At 42.4% G+C, this 27,338-nt stretch overlaps 1 protein-coding gene across 2 annotated transcripts in view; it reads left to right on the top strand.

Moving 5' to 3' along the window:
• Positions 1 to 27,338, top strand: part of TMEM131 (transmembrane protein 131) — a 317,376-nt gene that overhangs the window by 59,371 nt on the left and 230,667 nt on the right. For both annotated transcript variants that reach the window (XM_073614647.1, XM_073614646.1), the window contains exons 2-3: positions 4,934 to 4,995; positions 18,096 to 18,136. In XM_073614647.1, the coding sequence (XP_073470748.1) occupies positions 4,934 to 4,995; positions 18,096 to 18,136 (103 nt within the window). The remainder of the gene's footprint in view (positions 1 to 4,933; positions 4,996 to 18,095; positions 18,137 to 27,338) is intronic.

The following is a 27,338-nucleotide window of genomic DNA, read 5'->3' as shown; positions in this document are numbered from 1 at the left end:
ATCGATTAGTTGTTTCAGCCCTAGTCACAACTCCCTGTGTCCATTCAGACACGGAGCTGCGGCCCCGCCACCTCTCTCTCCTGATTAGCTTACTCACTGACTTTGATAGCAGTGGGAGCAAATGACGCAGCTGATGTCTCAGCCAATCGGGAGGGAGAGTCCCGAACAGCCAAAACGCTGGTCTACATAATAATGATCATATTAAAACTGGCACAAATTTAAAAAAAAAAAATTAAAAATTTAATTCTTGCTATTACCAAAAACGTACCACCAAAAAACCCATAATAAAATGTCTTAATCCTGACATTTGCAGTGATACCACGTGTATGCTTGTACCTGGTAGTTTTTTTTTTTTTTTTTTTTTTCTACTTGCTGCTACCGAAAATGCACTGACTCCGTGTGAGGGCGCCCTGCAACCACATGCAATGCACATGGTTGCGGCATGTTTGGGTGAAAACAGGTGGTGGGGAGGCACTCTTATCATATCACTGCCTGTCATATGCTCTATAAAGAGCGATCCAGCACGGCCTGCTCTTCAGAGGGCAACCCAATTTTAAATAAGGCCTTAAAGTGACCCTTTGACCCTCTTGCCTAAGTGTACCACAAAAAGGCCACACTGTAAAAGAAGATGATAAATATCAAATTTTTTTGGCAGGTGTTATCCTAAATCTTCACCCTATTGCAGATTTCCATCAGCCACTGGTATCTGACACTTCTAGGTTTATTGAATACCTAATCTCCTGTGTCTTGTAGTGATTTGGGTGCTAGCAGAAAGAATACTCCACACAGCAGGGTGTTAGGCATTTGAAACACACAGTAGTGTTGTAAACTAACAGTGGCCAGGGATCTAGTCAGCAAAGATCTAGGACACCATTCTGGTAATTTATATATCCTTCTTTTACAGGGTACTCCTTTGATTTGTGACACTTGATTACCTTCTATATTTTTTAATACATTCTTTAATACATTTTTGCTTGCTTTTAATATTTTGCAAAGAAATAGAACCATGGGCAGCAAAGTTTCTTAGGGGAGCACTAGAGTCCATGGTTTGAATCCCAACCAGGATACTACCTGCCTGGCGCTTGCATGTTCCCTCGGTGCTTGCCTGGGTTTCCTCCGGATACTCCAGTTCTCTCCCACACTCCCACAAAGACAAGATGCTGGTAGGTTAATTGGCTCCTGCTTAAACTGGCCAGAATATGTATGTGTGTGTGTGTGTGTGTGTATGGTATGTTTGTGAGATGGGGACCTTAGATTTGTTTAGCGCAGGTGTGTGCATATACGTATGTAAAGCACTGCATAAATTGTTGGCCCTATATAAATACATCTAATAGCAATAATCACTCGTATTCAAAGAAGCTAGCATTTGACATCTGAGGATAGTTGAATTAACCCCTTCCCGACTGCCGCACGAAGATGTACGTTGGCAGAATGGCACGGGTGGGCAAAAGGGCGTACAGGTACATCCCCGTTAAGATGCGGCGTTGTGGGCGCGCGTGCATGCTCCGAACAGAGCAGAAGGATGGGGAGATGCCTTTGTAAATAAGGCATTTCCCCGTTCTGCCTAATGATATGACAGAGATCACAGCTCCCTGTCGTCATCAGTAGCAGTGATCGCTGTCATGTGAGTAGTAGCCCGTCCCCCCCCACAGTTAGAATCACTCCCTAGGACACACCTAACCCCTTGATCGCCCCCTAGTGTTTAACACCTTGCCTGCCATTGTCATTTAGCCCGGGTTCACACCACAACGGGCTGCGGATCGCACAGGAGCGCTGTGCGTCCCTGTTCACTGTTTCAGGGACGAATCAGGGCCGATTCTATGCCTGAATTCGGCCCTGAAACGCAGCCAAAGACGCACAGCGTTTTTGTGCAGTGCGCACCGCAGCCGCCCCGGAGATATGTGAACTGGCTCCATAGGGAGCCAGTCACATTCTCCTGCTATGCGAATTAGAGGTGCGGAAACGCACCTCTAATTCGCATAGGTGTGAACCCGGGCTCACACAGCAATCAGTGCATTTTTATACCACTGATCGCTGTATAAATGACAATGGTCCCAAAATAGTGTCAAGTGTCCGATGTGTCCACCATAATGTCGCAGTCCCGATAAAAATACCAGATCACCACCATTACGCTTATTGCGATTTTTTTTTTTTCTTATTTTTGGTAAAAAAAAAAAAATGTAGAATACCAGCCTGATCTGAGGAAAACATTTTTTATATATTATTGGGGGATATTTATTATAGCAAAAAGTAAATATTGTGGTGTTTTTTGGTTTTTTTTTTTTTTTTTTTTTTTTTTAGTTTAGCGCAAAAAATAAAAACCGCAGAGGTGATCAAATACTACCAAAAGAAATCTCTATTTGTGGGGGGAAAAAAGGACATCAATCTTGTTTGGGTGCAATGCCGTACCACCGCGCAATTGTCAGTTGAAGCAGCGCAATGCGGAATCGCAAAAAGTGCTCTGGCCAGGAAGGGAGTAAATCCTTCTGGGGCTAAAGTGGTTAAAGATGCTCTGACTAGCCAAATGATTTTTTTTTTCGAGTATCTACCAACACAAATCTGCATGCTTTGATCACCTTGTTGGGTAGCAGCAGATAACGGATATATTTTTTGTGGGGAAAATGACATTCGCCGAGATGAACTTTTCAGGCTGATCAAATCTGCTTCCCCCAAGATAAGGCTGACATCAGGGTATATTCCTGATCTATGCTTTCATGGACAATAACATGTATGGGTAGGCTTAACGATGGCCATACATTGAAATACTGAAAAACTTGGACCGGACAAATTTCAGTACATGTATGGCAAGGCTGGTTGTAAACAACCAGCCTGTTGGGTTTTTCCTGACCGATCAGTGCAGCTGCTTATAGCTGGTAACATTGATCCTTTTATTCTGCTGGTGGGGAAGGCTCCCCTGCTGGAAGAATACAATAGCACAGCAGGCGGATTCCTCCATCCACGTAAAATGTATGGATGGAGGAATTGGATCAATTTTTTTCGTTCAACCCTCTAGTTGAACGGGAAAAAAAATCTATGTATGGGCTGCCTGAGAGTGCATTTTCAAGAAACAGGTGTGTGTGTGTTTTCTATGTTTTTTGCATTTCTTTCTGATGTCTGTTTTTACTATTGAAACTGCTTGAAGAGAGTGTTTCTGCAAGGATCTTCAACTACAAGGGACAAAGTGGTGAGAGCTTTTAAACAAGCCCATTACATTTGTGACTTATAATACACACCCATGTGGTGTATGTGTAAGAGCTGAAACATCATTCTAGTGAACTCCACAAAACCACTTGGTTTCCTGTTCTACTTTTTTAATGTATAGGCTGAAGCTGATTCTTACACATGTCCACCCTTTCTCCAAGTAACATCCCATAGATCTACCTACCTACCCATCCATCTTGTTTGCTAGTACTAGATGTGGCAGTAACATGTTCTGTAAAGATGAGCCAAAGCAATATTTTTACTTAAAAATGTGTAAAGGACTTTCTTATCCACTGTTCCCCTTGGTACAGAACACCACATTAAGGCATTTATTGCTTTTTGTTCTGCTGTGCCTCATCAGCTTAGGCACGGCTGTTCTGTATACCTAATTAAATGGGGGGAAAAAATGCCCTAATTCAAATCGATAACTTCTACTAAAAAATGTCTGACTGGGTGCTTTAATTATATCCTATAAGGAATATTTGTTTTAGTAAACCTGTTGTAAAGTCAGGCTTGGCCATGCCGCTTCCCACTCTGATTCTACTTACTTTTTAGGTGGCCTCGCTAACCAATATGTTTAGGAGGGTTGGGATGAAATTTGAATTTTAAAGTACACTTTTTGCAGACTCAACTCTACCTCCCCACAGATGCATACTTACCTCAGTGTTGGGGAAAATTGTGTCTGCCCTGGTGGTGCCTGCTTGGTAGATTCCTATAACTTCTATGGTTCTGTCTTCCCAGCCTGAGAAGCTACTTAACAGGAGAAAAATTCCTACAAAGGATTTCAATATTTTGATGGGACATAGGTTGGAGATAAGTATGCACCTGGCAGGCAAGTCACGGTCTCATTTAATCCTGTGGAGAGCTGTATTCTGCAGTACCGCTGGAGGCCTCCATTAGTATGATTCCCATTAATTGGGCTGTTTTTGGTTTAAGGCTCTGTGGCTCTGGATGGTAGTGATTGCTGATATGAGATATAAATATTTTTCCAGGTGGTTTCCAGGAATTGTTAGCTGTCAATATCTCCGGGTCCACTGGTCATTTTGACATGCATATTTTTTCTGTGAAGGTAATCAATGTTTGTGGGTTTGTTTTGTTTTTTTTTTTTTTTTTTTTTTTTTTTTTTTATCCTATGTTTATTTTGAGTTGCCTTGGTTGTGACAGGTTTAATTTAAATATGTTGTTAAAATATTGAAAGTTAAAAAATTCTTATGGCATCCCATGCAGTTAGCTTCCTGAATAGAGCTTTCAGTTTGCATAGGCTTAGTTTTAAAGGCTTTTGGGAAAGCATTAACCTTTCATATTGTTCAGAGGTCCATAAGCTGTGGTTTGTAGAGTTTCACTTTTGTAAGGTGTGTTTTGCTCACCAAAAAAATAAATATTACAAAAGCAGGGTAACCGTTGAATTTTTCTAGGGGGGGGGTGGTGGGGGGAGAAATTTCAATGAATTGTCAGTTGTTTTACATTGTAGTTGGGTATAATCCCTATACCCAACTACAATGGAGCGCAATCCCTATGCTGCAGTAGTAAGTATGGAAAATAACGTGTGTCCATGTACATATGAGTAAAAGCTGTATTTAGAAAAAATAGCCATAACTGTATTGATCTCATGTTAAATGACATCTAAAATCTTTTAATACTGTAATTTCCCTTTTAAGTTTTTTTTTTTTTTTTTTGTATCCGCTTTTATGCGTATAAAATGTTCACTTGTTTTTTTTTTTTCCAATTTCAGCTTTCATCCAGTCTGACAATGTTATTGAAGTGCTTCGATTCGATGAAGGAGGCCTTTTAGAGGTAATTTTCAACAAGAAAATTAGACAAAAAAAGTGTAAAATAAAATATTCCTCATTCCTTAAAATAGATTGCTATGGTATTTACATTATATAGCATGAGACACCCTTTAGGTAAGAATACATCACACCCTTTTTGAAATAGATATCCACTGAAATTACTGGGTTTGGGAGCAGAGCCTAGCTTGCATCAATCTTGATGTATGAAAATTTATAAACGTTTGGAGTGTTCGCAAAGGTTCCTAAAATTGTAATATATTTGTGTATATGTTATGCTGATGGCTTTAGTAAAAGTTAAGTGTTTAGATCCAGTGTTCTAACTTCACTCCCAGGTTAGGGGAATTGGGAAATAAAGTCCAGTAGTCAGAATATTACCTAAAGAGGGGGTCCATAAAAAAAAAAAAAAAAAAAATTAAGTCAGCAGCTACAAATACTGCAGCTGCTGACTTTTAATTGGACACTTACCTGTCCCTGGGTCCAGCGATGCGGGGGATCGAAGCCCCGCTAGACCCCCCCCCCCCCTCCGCTCGTCGGCGCCGGCATTTCAACTGTGGGCGCCGGGCTGTGGCTTCACAGCCTGGCACCCACTGCGCATGCGCGAGCGCCGTGATTGGCCGCTCAATCACCTGGGACCTGTAATGGGTCCCAGATGATTGACAGGAGGGAGGGAGCAGAGCCGAGCCCTTCCTGTGCCGAGGGGGAAGTGATGTCACCAGCCCAGGCAAAGGAAGAGGCAGACTACGAGGGACCACCTAGCAACAGGCATTTAGAGGTAAGTTTAAAAAAAAAAAAAAAAATCCAAATTTTTTTTGTGTTTTTAGAATTTTTCAGGTATTTTTGTTTTTTTGGGTGGAACCCCACTTAAGCAATATGAACCTTTTTTAGTAGCAGGAACACGGATGGCTGTTTTACCTTCCATCTACTGATCTTTCCCTCCCTCCGTTGTGGGTAAATAGCTCTTGAGAGGATTCAGTACAGGTCCTTGTTGCTCAGTGGACTGCTGGAGACTATGTAAGCCCCCCCCCCCCCCTCCTTGTGTTTTATTCTCCTACAAGTGAACAGGACTGTGGTTTTTATTATCGGCTGCTTTTTTGAATAAACTTATTCATTGTGTTTATAATTTTTTATTCATTGTGGACTGTTTTCTTAACCCTTTGAGTGCTGGTGTCTTTTGTTTAAACCTTTTTAGTAGGCAAGACCCACTAAAAAAATCTGTGATTAATCTCTAAAGTAGCGATTGATTTCTTCATAGACTAACAAACTGGTTTGTTATGCAGGCGGTCCCCTAGTTACAAACCTCTAACTTACAACAGGAAGTGAGAGGAAATCTACCCCTAGGGGGGGAAATTCTCTCCTGTCAGAGTTATTATGGGGAAAAAGGTGTCTCCACTGATGCTTTATCACGAATCCTTGTTTCTACAACAACCCAAAAATTTCAAAATCCAATTGTCATTGGGACAGAAAGTGAGGTGAAATCTTCTGAACAGTGGCACAGACAGCAAAACAAATGTTACAGGGGTGATAACCCTTCCCTGTGCTATCTAGAAAGCTTAAAAATAGTATTTTTGGCTGGAGCTACACTTAAAAAATCTGTTTTAGACCTGTTTTGACTTACAGATTCAACTTAAAGCGGGAGTCCGGCGACCAATTTTTTTTTTTTTTTTTTTAGGTCATTGAGACACTTTGCTAACCCCAAAATAATACTCAGTTTGGGTGTAATATTTCTGCCTCTGTTTTCGTACTGAATAATAACTTAAAAATGTGATGCTGGCTGTTTCCATCTTGCTTGTGGGCATGTGAAGCCCACAAGCATTGATTTCCCGGATGTGGTGAATGCTGTTCATTCACAGCTTGTTCACGCGCATGATCATTGTTTCCGCATTGAATCTTGGGAAGCCTGACACTAAGATCCCAGGAGACTCCCAGGAGTGCGGCGCCGGGGAAAGGCAATAAACACGCCTACTCCCATGGGAGGAGAGACAGAAAGTGCCACAATAAAGTACAATATAAAGGTAATTTTTTCGAACATCTATGCAATTAACTGATGGGGGTTAGATTAAGTTAAAAATTTGAGTGGAACCCCACTTTAAGAACAAACCTACAGACCCTATCTTGTTTGTAACCTGGGCACCGCCTGTAATAGGATCTAAACTGACAGCATAACGTAATCAGCCGCTACTTGTTAGTTATACGACTTCCTCCATAGGCAGCATTTTGTTCATCTGTTCTGTAATCGGCTTTTGTTCTTAGTAAATAATATTTGTAGTGATATCAAAAGCTTGAGATAATATGTTGCTGAATCTTAAATCAAACATTCCAGTGCTGTTTTCTGCAGGGTTTTCATTTACATTCTGACTACTAGAACATGCTCGGTGTAATGCTACATTCAAAGATTTCTTTTGGTAATAACTGTCACCATTTTCAGTTTGCTTATGTCAGCTCCCAACCTGGTTTTCAAGCCTTCAAAGGACTGGTGTAATATCTGGTCATATTTACACCACCATGGCAACTGCACATCAGAATAGAAGCTTAGATAGCACTGCCCTCGGCCTATAGGAAGGTTTAGTTTCACTTCAAGTCCAGCTACTCAAAATCTTCAATCTACAGCCAAAAGCACAAATTGCAGTCATCATATGCAGAGTAGGGATGAGCCGAACACCCCCCGGTTCGGTTCGCACCAGAACCCGCGAACGGACCGAAAGTTCGCACGAACGTTAGAACCCCATTGACGTCTGTGGGACTCGAACGTTCGAAATCAAAAGTGCTCATTTTAAAGGCTAATTTGCATGGTATTGTCCTAAAAAGGGTTTGGGGACCCGGGTCCTACCCCAGGGGACATGTATCAATGCAAAAAAAACTTTTAAAAACGGCCGTTTTTTCGGGAGCAGTGATTTTAATGATGCTTAAAGTAAAAAAAAAAAGAAGTGAAATATTCCTTTAAATATCGTACCTGGGGGGTGTCTATAGTATGCCTGTAAAGTGACGCGTGTTTCCCATGTTTAGAACAGTCCCTGCACCAAATGTCATTTTTAAAGGAAAAAATCTCATTTAAAACTGCTTGCGGGTTTAATGTCATGTCGGGTCATGGCAATATGGATGAAAATCAGTGAGACAAACGGCATGGGTACCCCCCAGTCCATTACCAGGCCCTTTGGGTCTTGTATGGATATTAAGGGGAACCCCGCACCCAAATTAAAATAAGGAAAGGTGTGGGGCCACCAGGCCCTATATACTCTGAACAGCAGTATACAGGCGGTGCAAACAAGACAGGGACTGTAGGTTTGTTGTTAAGTAGAATCTGTTTGTAATTTTGAACATTTTTAACGTGTTTAGCTCCAGCCAAAAAATCTTTTCTAAGCTTTTTGGAAAACATAGGGAAGGGTTATCACCCCTGTGACATTTGTTTTGCTGTCTTTCCTCCTCTTCAGAAGATTTCACCTCACTTTTTTGTCCCAATGAAAAATGTTTTTTGAAAATTTGGGTTTTTTTCTGGAACAAGGATTGGAAAGCATCAGTGGAAAGGAGAAATTGTTTTCCCATATTAACTCTTACAGGAGAGAATTTTCCCTAGGGGTAGATTTCATCTCACTTCCTGTTGTCTCCTTCCGTTTGCAAGTAGGAGTCGTTTGTAAGTTAGATGTTTGAAAGTAGGGTCCTGCCCTATATACTCAGCAGAAATTTGGGCCTTAGGTGTTGCTGTGGCCACAACACTGTAAGCCCTCACAGGGCCCTGCTGTGAAATATTAGATCAAGAATTGTAATTACATGCCCCTGTTGAACAGGAACTGAAAAATTAGGCCTTAGGCACTGGTGCTGGTGCCACAACACTGCAACCCCTCACAGACACTCTAGTTGGAATGCAGGAACGAGCCCTGCTGCAAAGTATTACATCAAAAATTGTAATTACACGCCCCTGTTAAACAGGGGCTGAAAAATTGTGCCTTAGGCACTGGTGGTGGCGCCCAGAACCAAAAATGTTCTTACAAGCCATCAGCGTGATGATTGAGGAGGAAGAGGATAATTACTCAGGGATAGTCACTCAGCATCAGCATAGGCAGTCTTTGAAGGGATCTGAGATTTCAAAAAAAATTATTCGGTTACATCAGCATCAGGTGCTTGGTAGCTGGTGGTGATCCAAGACTTATTCATTTTTATGAAGGTCAGCCGATCGACCGAGTCGGTGGACAGACGCACCCTGTGATCGGTTACCACGTCTCCAGCAGCACTGAATGTGCATTCCGAAAGAACGCTGGATGCAGGACAGGCCAGTAGCTCAATTGCATACTGTGCAAGCTCTGGCCAGTGAGCCATCCTCAAGACCCAGTAACCCAGAGGATTTTCTGTGGGAAAGGTGTCCAAGTCTGATCTTGCCCCTAGGTATTCCTGCACCATGTAAAACAGACGCTGGCGATGGTTGCTGGAACCGATCATACCTTGGGGCTGCGGACCAAAAAATTGTCTGAACGCATCGGTCAGACGGCCACCTTCTCCACCGCTCCTTCTTTGACTGACCGAAGCCTCAGCAACACGTTGTCCAGAAACAGGAGTTTGTAACCTCCCAGTCTCTGGGAACGCGTTGCACAGACCTTTCTGCAAGGCCTCCCGAAGATGTTTCATCCTCTGCTCCCTCTGCGACGGCAAGATAAGGTCCGCAACCTTACCCTTGTAACGTGGATCAAGGAGGGTTGCCAGCCAGTATTGGTCCTTCTCCTTGATACCACGAATACGAGGATCCTTACGCAGGCTTTGCAGGATCAGGGAGGCCATGCAGCGTAGGTTTGCTGAGGCATTCGGTCCGGAGTCCTCTGGGTCACTAAGAACGACATGGTCCGCAGCCACCTCCTCCCAGCCACGTACAAGTCCATGTGTTTCTTGGGACTGATCCCTTAAAGACTGCTGCTGATGCTGAGTGCCAGGCTCCACCTCCATACTGACACAATCTTCCTCCTCCTCTTCTTCCTCGTCCTCTTCCTGTGTGATCGGTGGGCACGCAGGAACACTGTCTGGATAAAGGGGGCCTTGAGAGCTAAGGAAGTCCTCCTCTTCCTGCCTCTGTTCTGCCTCAAGTGCCCTGTCCATTATTCCACGCAGCGTGTGCTCCAACAGGTGGACAAGGGGGACAGTGTCACTGATGCATGCACTGTCACTGCTCACCATCCTCGTGGCCTCCTCGAATGGTGACAGGACAGTGCATGCATCCCTGATCATGGCCCACTGGCGTGGGGAAAAAAAACCAAGCTCCCCTGACCCTGTCCTGGTGCCATAGTCGCACAGGTACTCATTGATGGCCCTCTGCTGCGTGTGCAGCCGCTGCAGCATGGCCAACGTTGAGTTCCACCTGGTGGGCATGTCACAGATTAGGCGGTTCTTGGGCAGGTTAAACTCCTTTTTGGAGGTCCGTCAGCCGAGCACTGGCATTATATGACCGGCGGAAATGCACACAGACTTTCCTGGCCTGCCTCAGGACATCCTGTAAGCCCGGGTACCTGCCCAAGAACCGCTGCACCACCAAGTTAAGGACGTGAGCCCAACAGGGCACATGGGTCATTTGTCCCTGTCGGAGGGCAGAGAGGAGGTTGGTGCCATTGTCGCAAACCACCATTCCTGCCTTAAGTTGGCGTGGCGTCAACCACCTCTGAACCTGCCCCTGCAGAGCTGACAGAACCTCTGCCCCAGTGTGGCTCCTGTCCCCCAAGCACACCAGCTCAAGCACCGCATGGCATCTTTTGGCCTGCGTACTTGCGTAGCCCCTTGAACGCCTACGGAGCACCACTGGTTCCGAGGAAGAGGCCATGGAGGAAGAAGAAGAGGAGGGGGTGGAGGAGAGAAGTGTGTCACAATCAGCATTTTGGAGGCGTGGTGGCGGAACAACCTCCAACACTACTGCACCTTGTCCTGCATCCTTCCCAGCTGCCAGCAGAGTCACCCAATGCGCCGTGAAACTTAGGTAACGTCCCTGTCCATGCCTGCTGGACCATGAGTCAGCGGTAATATGCACCTTACCGCTGACCGCCCTGTCCAGCGAGGCATGGACATTGCCTTCCACATGCCGGTAGAGAGCCGGAATCGCCTTCCGTGAGAAAAAGTGGCGTTTGGGTACCTGCCACTGAGGAACCGCACATTCCACAAACTCACGGAAGGGGGCAGAGTCTACCAACTGAAAAGGCAGCAGTTGAAGTGCTAGCAATTTTGCCAAGCTAGCATTCAACCGCTGGGCATGTGGATGGCTGGGAGCAAACTTCTTTCGGCGGTGCAGCAGCTGGGGCAGGGAAATTTGCCTGGTACAATCTAACGTCGGTGTACCAAAAGCAGATTGCCCACAAGTACTTGGCTGTGACACACCTAATTCTACACCTTCATTCCTCTCACTGCAGGTCTCAGAGAGGACTGAAGGTCTAGTGGGGTTGGAAATCTCAGCTGATGAGGAGCAAGGAGAGATCCTCTTTGTTCTTTGGTGTGGGTCTTTTAGATACGCTTGCCAACGAACTGCATGGCAGGTCAACATATGTCTGGTCAAGCATGTGGTACCCAAGCGGGAGATGTTTTGGCCACGCGAGATACGCTTGAGACATATGTTGCAAATAGCAGCGGTGCGATCTGATGCACTCGTCTCAAAAAAGGCCCACACCAAAGAACTTTTTGAATAACGCGCAGAGACTGCAGCGCCCTGCACATGTGGAGCTTTGGGGTGTGATGCAGTCAATGTGCTGCCCTTAGGCTGGCCCCTGGAGGGCATCCTGCCTCGTTGGTGATGTGCCGCCGCCTCCTCCTCCTCCTCCTCCTCCTCCTCCTCCTCCTCCTCCTCCTCCTCCTCCTCCTCCTCCTCCTCCTCTCTCCTATCAGGCACCCACGTTGAGTCAGTGACCTCATCATCCCCTCCCTCCTCATCACTGGAGCAAACCTGGCAGTATGCTGCAGCAGGGGGAGCATGACTGCCAGATTGCTGTCCTTCTTGGGCACCCCCTCTGTCCGTGCTCATGTTACTGCCTTCATCGAGCTCAGTATCGTCATCAGAGCCTTCCAAACGCTGGGCATCCTCCTGGAGCATGTACCCAACACTGTGGTCAAACAGTTCGAGGGAATCCTCATGAGGACATGGTGGAGCTAGGGAAGGAGTCACTGATGACATTGAGCTGAGGGAAGAGGCCGCTGCTTTGCCAGACAAAGCACCCTGGGCATGGGTGAGAGAGGATGAGGAGGATGAGGACGGCTTGGTCATCCACTCGACCAAGTCTTCCGCATGTTGCGGCTCAACACGGCCAGCTGCCGAAAAAAAGGCCAAGCGTGTCCCATGGCCACGTGCTGATGAGGATGCACCGTCTCCACGACCAGCACTAGACACAGAGCCTGCTTGCCCTCTCTTATTGGCTTGTGACTGTCTGCCTCTCCTTCTTGGCCTTCCAGACATACTAATGGCCTGTAGCTGCACTAAGCTGGGATAGAACACCTGTAATTTTCTTCAAGTAGCTTTATATACTGTAACCAGACAAGCCTGCCTGTCAGTAGGAAGATAACAGGAACGGATCTAGCTGAACACTGTGAGCAGGACGCACTGTACTAAATGTAAATAGTCTAGCTGCCTGACCGTGGTACTAATAGGATCAAATAGAACACCTGTAATTTTCTTCAGGTAGCTTTATATACTGTAACCAGACAAGCCTGCCTGTCAATAGGAAGATAACAGGAACGGATCTAGCTGTACACTGTGAGCAGGACGCACTGTACTAAATGTAAATAGTCTAGCTGCCTGACCGTGGTACTAATAGGATCAAATAGAACACCTGTAATTTTCTTCAGGTAGCTTTATATACTGTAACCAGACAAGCCTGCCTGTCAGTAGGGAGATAACAGGAACGGATCTAGCTGAACACTGTGAGCAGGACGCACTGCACTAAATGTAAATAGCAGGAACGGATCTAGCTGAACACTGTGAGCAGGACGCACTGCACTAAATGTAAATAGCAGGAACGGATCTAGCTGAACACTGTGAGCAGGACGCACTGCACTAAATGTAAATAGCAGGAACGGATCTAGCTGAACACTGTGAGCAGGACGCACTGCACTAAATGTAAATAGCAGGAACGGATCTAGCTGAACACTGTGAGCAGGACGCACTGCACTAAATGTAAATAGCAGGAACGGATCTAGCTGAACACTGAGCAGGACGCACTGCACTAAATGTAAATAGTCTAGAAGATAACAGGAACGGATCTAGCTGAACACTGTGAGCAGGACGCACTGCACTAAATGTAAATAGCAGGAACGGATCTAGCTGAACACTGTGAGCAGGACGCACTGCACTAAATGTAAATAGCAGGAACGGATCTAGCTGAACACTGTGAGCAGGACGCACTGCACTAAATGTAAATAACAGGAACGGATCTAGCTGAACACTGTGAGCAGGACGCACTGCACTAAATGTAAATAGCAGGAACGGATCTAGCTGAACACTGAGCAGGACGCACTGCACTAAATGTAAATAGCAGGAACGGATCTAGCTGAACACTGTGAGCAGGACGCACTGCACTAAATGTAAATTGCAGGAACGGATCTAGCTGAACACTGTGAGCAGGACGCACTGCACTAAATGTAAATAGTCTAGAAGATAACAGGAACGGATCTAGCTGAACACTGTGAGCAGGACGCACTGCACTAAATGTAAATAGTCTAGATAGAAGATAACAGGAACGGATCTAGCTAAACTGAATACAGTGTGTGTATGCATGTATATATATATATATATATATATATATATATATATATATATATATATATATATATGCAACACCTGGGATGCATATATATACACAATACACTGTAAGTGCAGCTGACTGACTGTTCTGCCTAATCTATCTAACTCAAATCAAATGACACTGTCTCTCTCTCTCTCTCTCTCTCTATCTCTCAGCACACCGGAACACACACTACACAGGGCCGTCGTGCAGGCGGCCTTATATAGTGTGGGGTGTGTACTAAATCCCTTGAGCCATAATTGGCCAAAGCCACCCTGGCTTTGGCCAATTACAGCTCTCTACTGACGGCGCTGTGATTGGCCAAGCATGCGGGTCATAGTGCATGCTTGGCCAATCATCAGCCAGCAATGCACTGCAATGCCGCAGTGAATTATGGGCCGTGACGCGCCACACGAATTTAGTGCGAACGGCCCATAACGTTCGCAATTCGGCGAACGATCGAACAGCCGATGTTCGAGTCGAACATGGGTTCGACTCGAACACGAAGCTCATCCCTAATGCAGAGCCGCCATGTTTAGTGCTAGTGTAAACAAGCTTTCAGACTAAATTGCCTTGTGTTTATTATTTATATTACCTTGTAGGGAGGAATAGGGTGGACTTGTGTCTTTTTTTTTTTTTTTTTTCAACCTCCCCTACTATGTAACCATGTAATAAAATCATAGCTTTTCCTTTTCCTGTTTTAGATCTGAGTAGACAATTTGCAGCTCAAAAGGTATTTTGAGTTTATTCAAACTCTATGGGAAAATTTACCTTACGCAAATCAAAAGGAGCCCTGGACACAATCTATCATTCAACATGCATACACAGTTTAAAGTGCAGCTCATATGATACTATGAGTCCTGGCTGGCTCATATTCATAGTGTGCATGCGTTTCTATAGGTAAGAGACATTGCTGGAGCTCACCATGTGTGCAGCTACCAATAGGAGCGAATGGGGCTGCAGCATGCATGCAAAGTATGAAGAGGAGCAAACTGTGATCATAATGCAGAAAAGATTACATGTTCATTGATAAAATTTTTTCTTTTTAGCACCTTTCCCAACACATTTACATTATTTGTGGCCATATTTAGTTCAAAAGTATTGATCAACTGGTAGGACGAATTTTATTTCATGTTGGCAATTCTTGCTAATGAGATATAATGCCAGGCAACATATTTAGTCATGAATAACTGCTTAGTATTGTGTGGTGTGTCCCTAAATTGGAACTTCCCCTTTAGGGTTCCCTCTTCCCCTCCTGTTCTATTTTTGGCAGCTCACAGCCCTGCAGTACACACAATGCTCTGTGCATTTTGTGGTAATGCACACATATAACGGAGCCGTAATCGTCAAACAAAATATTTTTCCTGAAATGAATGAAGGAAATATATGGTCTGTGGCTTTAAACATTGTGTTTCACCTAGTATCTTATATCTTTTTTTTAGTTTGCAAGGAGTTAAATGTGCATGGTAATAAACAAGGAAGAGATGCATATAGATAATATGCATTCCTGGCAATATCATTCACATCATAGTTTTTGTCCTTTGTTAACACAAACTAGACCTTTTTTATTAAAATTTTCTATTGAGTTGCAGTATAGTATATTGACCAATGTCTTCAGACTTTGCTCTCAAGTGCTGGGTGTGGGTGTAGTAGTGCATATAGTTAAAAGCCTAGAGATGGTATATTTTTTTTTTTTTTTTTTTTTTTTTAGTTTGGCAGTCCATCCAATTAAGGATCAACAAACGAGCCAAAGCTCGTTTGGCTGTACTTCTGTGGATTACAGGAGTGCAGTTCGTTCTGTACTCTTGTTACCTTCCAGGCTTGGGCAAGGTCACAATAATGAAGTCTGAATCCCCCCACATACCTGGACCTGCAGCTGGCTCAGCCTCTCAATGAGCCGCTGAGTGCTTGAGCTGGCTGCTCCTGTTCCCTCCACAGCCCACTGCTCCAGTGAGCACAGGGGGTAGACCAGAGAGCGGATGACTGACAGTGACCAGCTCTCTGCTCAGGGAGTTGTGAGAAGAAAGCAATTGGTGGTGTTTGATCACACCCGATGCTGCATCCACCTAGGTAAGTATAAATCTGCAAAAAATTTACTGTTATGTGATCACACAGTCAGATTTTTATTTGCTTTTGCAATATAATCAGTAGTCTTTACTAATAGCTATGTATGTGTAAGCCCTGGTTCACACCAAAAATCGCACAACTTCACTTGAAATGCACGATTTAAAAGCCGCACGTCAGTGCGACCTTAGGTGCGACTTGGCTGACATCTGTGCGGCTTCTTGCACAGATGTATATGCAAGTCGCACCTGAAATCGCCAAAAGTAGTGCAGAAACTTTTTATATTGGCACACCACCGCAAAGTCAGCGTTGCACAGATTTGAATAGTTCCGTTGCTGACAATAGGGTTTGACTTGTCATACGATTTGGGCCTTTCAAATCACATGACAAGTTGCACCGGTGCGAACAGGGGCTGAGGACCTACATATCAATTCAAATGTATTAATCCATTCTAATTTCTATCCAAACAAATGATTATGCTCCCCCATTTTACCACTTGGTTGCAATGCTAAATAAAAATACTACAGCAATGCTGCTTATATAATTTGCTTCCTTTTATAGTATAGCTCTGTCTTTATTACAATTGTTTTTTTTTTCAAAACCCACCTTTGTCATATACTTACCTTACTCCTGGATCCAGCCACTGCAATCTTTCCAGCAAAAATGACCTATTCTAGTGTGCTCTGCTGGACCTTGAATCCTTTTCGTAGTAATTAGTGGGTGCAGCATACATGGATTGAAATTAACTTGGTTCTGCAGGGACCAGATAGAATTTCGATACATGTAAAGGCACTGTGGTTTTACAGAAGTCAATCTACTGATTAACTTCTGTACAACCATTGACACAGACAGTGGGCCTCGGGAGCGAGCTGGCACAAGTATCCCATGGGAATCCATTTGCTATTGGACAATGAGAGGAGAAGCCAGGAGCGCCAGTGGAGGACCTGAGAAGAGGAGGATTGGGGCTGGTCTGTGCTATTCTATTGCACAGGGCAGGTAAGTATAGACGTGTGTTTTCAAAAAGGAAGGAAAAGAAAATCCTTGCCATCCTGACCAAAGCCTGACATTTCTCACTTGCATGTAAAAAAAAAAAGAAAAAAAGAAAAATGAAATTTTTTTGGTTAGAAAATGACTTAAGACCCCCCCCCCCCCCCCCCAAAAAAAAATAATACATATATATTTTTATTTTCTGAAAGCTAAGGCCCTGGAGAATAAAATTGTGGGTATTGCAATTTTTTGTGTCCAGATCAATATATTTGCGCAACGGTCTACCAAACACATTTTCTGGAGAGATGCACTTTAATGAATTTTAGCACACCCAAACACAATAGAATACCTAATTTTTTGGGAAAATAGAAAAGATGTTACACCAAGTAAAATGTTACCTAAAATGTCATGGCTGTGGAATAAGTGCAATCTACGGTATGTTAAATTATCCATAGGCAACGCTTTAAAAGCCGTTACTAGTTTGAGTCAAACAGGTCTGGCATTAGAATTATTGCTCACTCTGCACATCATGGTTATACCTTACATTGTGGTGCAGTCATCGTTTTACTTATGCGTGTGGGGCCTACGTGCATGTGAGCATTTGCACGTCAACATGGGGGGACATGGACGCTTTAAACATGTTTTTACTTTTTGTTCTTTAAAATAAAAAAAATCTCAGCCAGTTAGAAGGGGGTGGTGCTGATCCCACTTTTATGTGTTTTATGGACACGCTCATGAGCGAGTGTGCACGAGTGCCGCCATAGCAACAGAAAGAGCCAAGAGCTCTGGTGGGGCACACAAAGTGGTGGATCCGGGGCTGCTCTGTGCAAAACCATTGCACAGGGCAGGTAGAGAGAACATGCTTATTGTGTTTTTAATTTTTTTTTTTTTTATTCTACCTTTTTAATATCAATTTAAGAGGTGGCCAGGATCAGGTTTTATTCTGTTCCAGTGCTACTTTAGATCTGCCATAAGAAGAATTCTTGGGCTTGTAACCTTGTTAATCTGTTGGATGATCTCTCCCTACTACTGTTTAGTATTGCTTAGCTGTGCAACAGAATCAATTAAATATCTCTGATAGTGTCAATAGCATTTTGGTGCAAAAAAACTGGCACAACTAATAAGTGCAGCAAGTTCTTTAGAATTATTTTTTTTCCCTGCTTAGCTTTGTGGGTTACTGCAAGTCATTGGTATCTGAACCATATTTTCATTATAAACTCTATATAGAAACTTGTGGAAGTCTGAGTTTGAGCTACATGATCCAGCTATTATCGCTGAAGCATTATAAACTTTAATCTTGATTCTCTTAATTTGTTTGCAGGCAGAAACGACAATTGGCCTCAGTTCATATCAGCAGAAAAGGTGAGTTGTGTGCTCTGCCCTGCTGTCACTCCCTGGTTGAATTCCTGGAATTGTTCTGTATAAAACACAAATGCATACTAGGCAAGTTAGGGAGAAGAGGCTGCATCATACTGCTGTTGAGCGTATTGATTTTATAGCTGAAGGGCGTCATTGCAGCTTCTTTTTGTGAAACATAACACCTAACCCTTTCAGAACTAGAGAAATTATTCCATATAATTAGGATTACCACGGCATCTTGGAACAGCTTGTAGTAATGTTCAACATTTCAAAATCTGCTTGATAAGTAGTCCTAGTAGAAGGCGTTAGTAACTTAGTTGCTCAATGGTTAGTACTGGTTTTCAGCACCGAGGTACCAGTTAATTTTTACCAGGGCACTTTTTCATCACCTACAGTCTTAACTTACTGTTAGGTCAGTTGGTGGTTCTTTTAATTGGCCCCAGAATGGGTACTAGTGACTGTGCTAGAGAAATTAGATTGTAGGCTAAGGTTGGGAACTAACATAAAGCACTGTGCAAATTGTCACACTATAGAAAAGCTGAGAAATAATAAATATATCTGTAAATTGATTACTCTTTTTGTCAATCTGTATGATTATATTGCAACTAAAATTATAGTACAATATATGTTGTCTATTTTGCAAAATGAACTAGCTGAACAGGAACTTTGGTGGGTGCTTTACCGGAAAGCAGACATGTACTGCTGAGTTAACCCTTAGATGTGTGTTGCAATGTGCCTTTTTTTTTTTTTTCTGTCTCACTCAGAGATGGTAGCTGTACATATATAGAAGTCATTAGAACTGGCATAATTTAATTTCCTGGTTTTAAGTTCTTGCTGTATTAAATGACTGTAGGTTAGTCTTTGAAAAGCTATGCTTCACATTGTGTTACTCAACGTGCAGTAACATAAACTAGTGTCTTCCCTAAAAATAGAGAACTGTAGAGGTGTGTGAAGTGGCTATGTTTGATTGGCTGTGCTCAAATAAGCAAGAAACGGAAGATGTGGCAGCGCCCTGGGTGGGAGTGTCTCTGTCTTGGTGACTTGTCAGTGTGTACATTCCTGCTGCAAACTCAACTCTGAGTCATGAAGCAATTAGGTGGAAGGATTACAGCATACATTTGTGAACATAAAACACAGCAACAGCTAAGCCTGCAGTAACCTATGCTGTTCTGAGGAAGGCAAACGATTCAGTGTTTGACAACACAGCTTCTAATATATGAGCAATAAATGTCTACCTGGATATTTGATAATTGGGTTTTTTTTTTTTGTTTTTTGTTTTTCTTTTCTACAAGGCTTGTGTGTGTTTCAGGGCCCGTTCGGGTCATGGGCTGTTGCAGTAATGTATGTCCTGCAACACACTTTATCATGCATTACTACAGCTTGTTTATTTTGAATGGAACACAAGAAAAATCTCTCCTGCTTTTTATTTTTTTTCTCGCAATGTGCATGTAGTGCGAGGTTGTTCTGTAGATGTGTTGGGATGCCCCTGGAACACATGGCACCATGCTTTGTCAGCTTGTTTCCTGACTATGTTTGTATTTTACCATACGTTATTAAGGTATGATGAAGCGAACAGGTCTTTATAAAGAGGTCTTCTCATTTAATGCTGGAATATCTGGTAAATGTATGTAGCTGGCTCAGTATAAGGTACATGCTTCTGTTGTGGTTTTATTTATTATTATTATTATTATTATTATTAATTATTTAGGATTTATATAGCACCAACAGTTTGTGCAGCGCTTTACAATATAAAGGGATACACCAACAGTACAATTCAAAACACTCATGCAAGCTTGCAATCTAAGAGGGAGGGGCTGGTGAAACAAAAGGTAGTGACTGTGTGGGATGAACTGATGAGGGAAGTAGAAGATTTGGTTGTTAGCTGGAGGCAGAATAGGCCTCCCTGAAGAGATGGGTTTTCAGGGATTGCCTAAAAGTGGACAGAGTAAGAGATAACCGGACAGATTGGAGTATTGAGTTCCAGAGGATGGGAGAGGCTTTGGAGAAGTCCTGGAGACTAGCATGGGAGGAGGAGACAAGGAAGCTAGAAAGCAGAAGGTCTTGGGAGGAGCCGAGAGGAAGGTTTGGGTGATATTAGGAGATAAGATTGGTGATGTAGCTTGGGGCAGAATTGTAAATGGCTTTGTATGTAATTGTTAGCGTTTTGATTTTTATTCGTTGGGCAATGGTTAGCCAGTGGAGGGTTTGGAGAGAGGAGTGGCTGACACTAAACTGTTGGTAAGGTGGATGAGTCTGGCAGCAGCATTCATGGTAGACTGAAGAGGTAATAGCTTGCGGAGAGATAGGCTAATGAGGAGGGAGTTACAATAGTCAATGCGAGTAAAGACAAGGGAGTGAATAAGTTGCTTAGTGGTATCAACGGTTAGAAAGGGATGTATTTTGGAGAGGTTTCTGAGGTGAAGTCTGCACGATTTGGACAGTGTTTGGTTTTGGGGCTGAAAGGACAGGTCAGAGTCTAGGATTACATGGGATTAGGTTCATTTCATGGCAAAGAGGGACTTTGCAATTAATTGCAATTCATCTAATCACTCTGCATAACATTCTCGACAAAATGCAAATTGCCATCATAAAAACAAAACTTTTGGCGACGGCTGTATATCTTTGTCCTCAATTATGACTAGGTGTCAACTGCTGATATTACTGGCTCCTATTTTTTTTTCTTTTACTATCTACAGTATTTCCATATGTTTTTTCACTCTTTGACTTTGTCTTCTGAACTCTCGCACTCAAATGATTAAGTTATTTCCATATTTCTATACGGTCTTATTAATCTACAGATCTCTTTACAAGACACTATATTTGTTCTCTAGCTCTCCATTATTTTCTGTTGTTCCTAAACTACTAGCTCTAGCTTTTTGTATCAACGCACAGTTGATGTAAATAGTTGTGAATACCATGTACACTGTATAGTGTTTCTTTTATTTGGAAAAAGGGGTGCCTTCACTCCTAAGAAGTGGGAGTACACCTGTTAGTTTCCCTTTCTCTGGGTTACAAATGTCTCAAACCTGTGGGTTCTATCAGTCTTTCTTCTCTCAGATCAGCCAAAAATGTCCATGGACAATCAGATTTGCAGAATATGTTGAAACACCTGTTGTCTTAGGGAGTAATTGTGTTTAGTACCTGCACAATACAGGTTCAAAGGATTCTATTTAAACCTGTTTGCAGTACCAAAGACCATCAAGGGGTATTGTCCTATTCTGGGTTTACAATCCCTCAACAAATTCCTTCCAAGTTCCACAATATTGCATGAATGCTGCATATTTGGTAATTGCCTTTTTTTTTTTTTTTTTTTAAATGGGGAATACACGGCATTCGTAGATCCAAGATGAGTATCTACAAGTTCTTATTTATCCACCTCATCAGTGCTTTCTGTGGGTTGTCAGACACCAGTGAATACGTTTTTGGGAATCCCTACTGTAGAAGTATCCACTTACTTCACAGTTGTATGTATACGTTTCACAACTAAGTAATGTTTCTTAATATGTCCTTCGAATAAAAAGCTATCTTGCAATCTATGTAGTGAGTGTGTTTTGTATACACACACTGTATCTACTCTCTGGAGACTGTTATTTAATACCCTGGCTTTAATATTTTCTTGTAAAGTTTTGGCAGATGGTTATCAAGTTGTAGAGAGGATGTTGCTTTGCAAGTTGAAATGTATCTTATAGCATATTTTAAACTCTTGCAACTCGCAGGTAAATTTTATAAAATTTGCACTAAGATTATCAGAATATATTTTGCTATCTGACAGCCAGTTACATAGAACAGGGTGATTGGAAATGCCTAAGAGCTAAGAGTTTCATCAACTGTTAAATTGATCGTAAATGATCACCTTGTCAAACAACCCATTCAGTTTAAAATAGAAATGAAAGGCAAAACATTTTCTAAATATCTTTTCTCCATTTTATTTTTTTTAATATAAGTGATCAAATTCCCTCTGTTCTCCGCTGCATAAGAGTTAGGGGGGAGGAGAAGCAACAGTACACTGAGCTTGCCATTGAATGGCTGTGCGGCCGGGGCGTGTCAGGACAAGTCTGGTCATTGTAGGAGAGAATACTGAGTTCCCAGCATAGCTAGAGAACTGATCATGGTGTGCTCTCCTGCTTAGTGTGGTCAGTTTTTAATGGGAAAGCAGGGGGACTGGCAGGAACACCAGGGATTTCTCTTAAAGGATGCAAAACAAAGAGCAGGATATTTTCCCATACAAGTACACTGTACAGCGGGCACATATCAAAAATATGAAGTGTTGGGATAACGAGCACTTTAAATACTGTTCTTGGTGTTGTGTTCTTAGATATCATTTTGCCTTCTTTGGTATTTTTTTGGATTTAAAAACAAAAAACTGTTGCCCCACTTTCTGACGCTTCGGGAGGAGTTTGTTGATGTCACAGGGCCTTCTCACTACCTGCGGGAAAGCTAGGCACCTGAAATCCTGCAAGTGTGTGCTATAAAGTATCATGCTATTAGGAGGAGAGAGCAGAGTGATGAGACTTGTAAGGTTTGATCCACACTATTTCATGTGTGTCGTTGCGTGGGTGGTAATGCACATAGGTGGTGTTGGGCTCATATGGTTTCCCTTTCTCTTTCACACTAAACTGCAGCACATACTGTAGATCTGATCCAGCCACATGGGAAACAATATGATTTCTACTTGTAATATGTGTTTTTGTTACTCAGCAAAATGAGTCGGGATTTGATGCATGATAAGACAAATGTGAATTAGAGCTACACAATTCTGGCTAAAATGAGAATCATGATTTTTTTTTTTTTTTTGCTTAGAAGATTCTCTTGCGATTCTCACAGCATAACATCACCTTTCACATTAAACAAAATAATTGGGCTAACGTTACTGTGTTTTTTTTTTTTTTTTTTTTTTTTTTTTTCATTGAAGTGTTTTTTTCCCAAAAAATTGCGTTTTGAAAGACCACTGCAAATACAGTGTGACATAAAATATATTGCAACAATCGCCATTTTATTCCCTTAGGGTCTCTGCTAAAAAAAAAATATATATATATAATGTTTGGGAGTTCCAAGTAATTTTCTAGCAAAAAAATCTGATTTTAACTAAAACAAGTGTCAGAAAAAGGTTTAGACTTTAAGTGGTTAAACTTCCTGCATATTCACACAGAAGTTTTATCCCTTTGATCTAAAACCAAAAAGTTACAATGTTAAAAACTTGGCAGACTGCCAGAGTGCGCAGAGAACTCTCTATACTTGTTACATGAAAGAATGGGTAAACTCTGCAATACAAATTGTATGGGGGTGAATCGAGATCGCAATCTTTTAACGACTAATTGTGCAGCTCTAATGTGAATAGGCCCTAACTGTTACTAAACTGCAACAGACAAGACTCTGGTATTCTGCTCTTCCAGATGGCACAGAGCGTTTGCACAGCTCCAGTGTTAATTTCATAGACGAAAATGTTTTCGTCATAGTTTTCGTCAGCTGCATGTTTTCAGTGACAAAAACTAAACTAAGATTTAGAATTTTCAATTTTCATTTAGTTGACTAAAATCTAATGGGTTTAGTAGAATTGTAATGCATTATTTAAGCCTTTCTCTAGAATTTCCAAACTCTTTATATACTCCTGGAGTAAAAATATAATATGTTATTATTTATGATATTAAGGTTTGAACATGCACTACACAGAGTAAGACTCTTCTCACACTGTCACAACCTGAAAGTCGTGCAACTTACAGTGTGACTTTACCAGGAGATTTGCTGTCGACTTGAGTGCTACTTTGAAGAGACTTTGAAGAATGCCTGGGTGATCTTCCTGTAATGTCTGATCCAAATTACAACAATATAGATGAGGATCCGACTTTGAGGTGACTTCCATTAAAGTCTATGGGCACAAGTCAGATATAAGTCGCCTTGAAGTAGTATGGGAAACCTTTTTCTAAGTCGTAGCGACTTCTTCAGTAGTGATAATTAGGACATCCATCAACGACAACATAGAATTTCACTTGTCACACAGCTTGGGGTCTCACAAGATGAATCCCAAGTCGCTGCAGTGTCAACCGAACCCTAGCTGTTGTGATATTTAATGTCTCTATAAATTAAAACCAAGTTCATAAGCAAACCAAAATATTGCTTTTTAACAAACAGAAGTGCAACAAAATGGGGAAAAAAACCCTAAACTCTATTGGCTGTAATGCCAGTAGGGATGGGTAGGTAAATGGGAGTGAGGGAGTGGACAGGGCAGAGAACTGTACAGTCTGGGGAGACTGGAGGGATGGGAAACGCTCACCACATCACATTCACACAGACAAGAATCCAACAAAAGTTCCTCTTCTGTGGTTTGCAGGGCATTGTTCCAGAACCCGCAGGCAGCCAGAGGGAGCCTGTGTCTTTTTTGCCAATACAGCTTGCCAATAGAGTTGGGGCTGGGGCTTTAACAGACAGGCAGAGCTCTGAGGAAAGCAGAAGTTCAGGTGGGTAATGGAAATTTTAGTCAACTAAAATGTACTGGAGATTTTTCTCAACTAAAATGCAACTAAAACTAAAATAGCATTTTAGTCAAAAGACTGACCAAAACTAAATTGAAATTTAACATAAAACGTAACAGTCCACAGCTCCCCTAAACACGTTTTTTTCATGGCAGGAGAATAGCTTCTTAAATGCGTCTAAAGCTGCGTTTTGGATGTGTCAAGAGTTTGAATGTTAACCACTTGACCACTGGGCACTTAAACCCCCTTAATAACCAGACCAATTTTCAGCTTTTGGTGCTCTCACATTTTGAATGACAATTACTCAGTCATGCAACACTGTATCTATATGAATTTTTTGTCCTTTTTTTCACACAAATAGAGCTTTCTTTTGGTGGTATTTAATCACCGCTGGGTTCTTTATTTTTTGCGCTATAAAAGAAAAAAGACCGAAAAATCTGTAAAAAAATTAATTTTTCTTCGTTTCTGTTATAAAATTTTGAAAATTAGTAATTTTTCTTCATATATTTTGGCCAAAATTTATACCGCTACATATCTTTGGTAAAAATAACCCAAATTAGTGTATATTATTTGGTCTTTGTGAAAGTTATAGCGTCCACAAGCTATGGTGCCAATATCTGAAAATTGATCACACCTGAAGTACTGACGGCCTATCTCATTTCTTGAGACCCTAACATGCCAGAAAAGTACAAATACCCCCCAAATTACCCCTTTTTGGAAAGAAGACATTCCAAGGTATTTAGAAAGATGCATGGTGAGTTTTTTGAAGTTGTCATTTTTTCCCACAATTCTTTGCAAAATCGAGTTTTTTTTTTTTTTCTTTTTTTTTTTTTTCACAAAATTGTCATATTAGCAGGTTATTTCTCACACACAGCATATGCATACCACAAATTACACCCCAAAACACATTCTGCTATTACTCCTGAGTATGGCGATACCACATGTGTGAGACTTTTACACAGCGTGGCCACATACAGAGGCCCAACATGCAGGGGAGCACCTTCAGGCATTCTGGAGCACCCATGCCAATTCTGACATTTCTCTCCTACATGTAAAAATCATCATTTATTTGCTAGAAAATTACATAGAACCCCAAAACATTATATATGTTTTTTTAGCAAAGACCCTAGAGAATACAATAGCGGTCATTGCAACTTTTTATCTCGCACGATATTTGCGCAGCAATTTTTCGAACGCGTTTTTTTTGGGAAAAAAAATGTTTTTTGCTTTAAAAAAAAACAAAACAGTAAGGTTAGCCCAATGTTTTTGCATAATATGAAAGATGAAGTTACGCCGAGTAAATAGATACCTAACATGTCACCTTTCAAAATTGCACACGCTTGTGGAATGACGCCAAACTTCGCCACTTAAAAATCCCCATAGGCGACGCTTTAAAATTTTTTACTGGTTACAAATTTTGAGTTACAGAGGAGGTCTAGGGCCAAAATTATTGCTCTCGCTCTACCGATCGCAGCGATACCTCACATGTGTGGTTTGAACACCGTTTTCATATGTGGGCGGGACTTACGTATGCGTTCGCTTCTGCATGCGAGCACACGGACAGGGGCGCTTTAAAAAATTTTTTTTTTTTTTTTTATTGTTCATTTTACTTTATTTATTTTAGTTTGACACTTTTTTCCCAAAAAAAAATTTTTTGATCACTTTTATTCCTATTACAAGGAATGTAAACATCCCTTGTAATAGGAATATGGCATGACAGGTCCTCTTTACAGTGAGATATGGGGTCAATAAGACCCCACATCTCACCTCTAGGCTGTGCCTGAAATTAAAAAAAAAAAAAAAAAAAAAAAGATCCTGGCATCGATCGTAGCGGTGAGTCGGTAGAAGCACCGGAGGGCGGCGGGAGGGGGGGACGTCCCCTCTCGCCTCCCGTAAGAACGATCAAGCAGTGTAACAGCCGCTATGATTGTTCTTATGGTGTAGGGAATCGCCGGCTGAAAAAGATGATATCTGAATGATGCCTGTAGCTGCACCCATCATTCAGATATCTCCGCACAAAGTCAAGGACGTCGTATGACGGAAGGCCAGAAGTGGTTAAAACGCTTTTTTTTTTTAACACAAAGTTGTCCATTTATACAATATTTATAACACATAGCATGTACATATCAAAAATGACACCCCAAAATAGATTCTCCTACTCCTCCTGAGTACGGCGATACCCCATGTGTGAGACTTCCACAGCCTGGCCACATACAGAGGCAGAGCATGGCTGAGCATGGCTGGGTATGGCTGAGCATGGCTGGGTATGGCTGAGCATGGCTGGGTATGGCTGAGCATGGCTGGGTATGGCTGAGCATGGCTGGGTATGGCTGAGCATGGCTGGGTATGGCTGAGCATGGCTGGGTATGGCTGAGCATGGCTGGGTATGGCTGAGCATGGCTGGGTATGGCTGAGCATGGCTGGGTATGGCTGAGCATGGCTGGGTATGGCTGAGCATGGCTGGGTATGGCTGAGCATGGCTGGGTATGGCTGAGCATGGCTGAGTATGGCTGAGCATGGCCGAGTATGACTGGGTATGGCAGAGTATGGCTGAGCATGGCTGAGCATGGCTGGGTATTGCAGTGTATCGCCGAGTATGACTGGGTATCGCCGAGTATGACTGGGTATGGCAGAGTATGACTGGGTATCACCGAGTATTGCAGAGTATGGCTGGGTATTGCGGGGTATTGCAGAGTATTGCAGGTTATGGCAGAGTATTGCAGATTTTTGCGGGG

Source organism: Aquarana catesbeiana, linkage group LG02 (assembly GCF_042186555.1).
Source record: "Aquarana catesbeiana isolate 2022-GZ linkage group LG02, ASM4218655v1, whole genome shotgun sequence".
Lineage (NCBI taxonomy): Eukaryota > Metazoa > Chordata > Amphibia > Anura > Ranidae > Aquarana > Aquarana catesbeiana.
The sequence above is the reverse complement of the archived record's forward strand: the minus strand, read 5'-3'. Positions and strand labels throughout refer to the sequence as shown.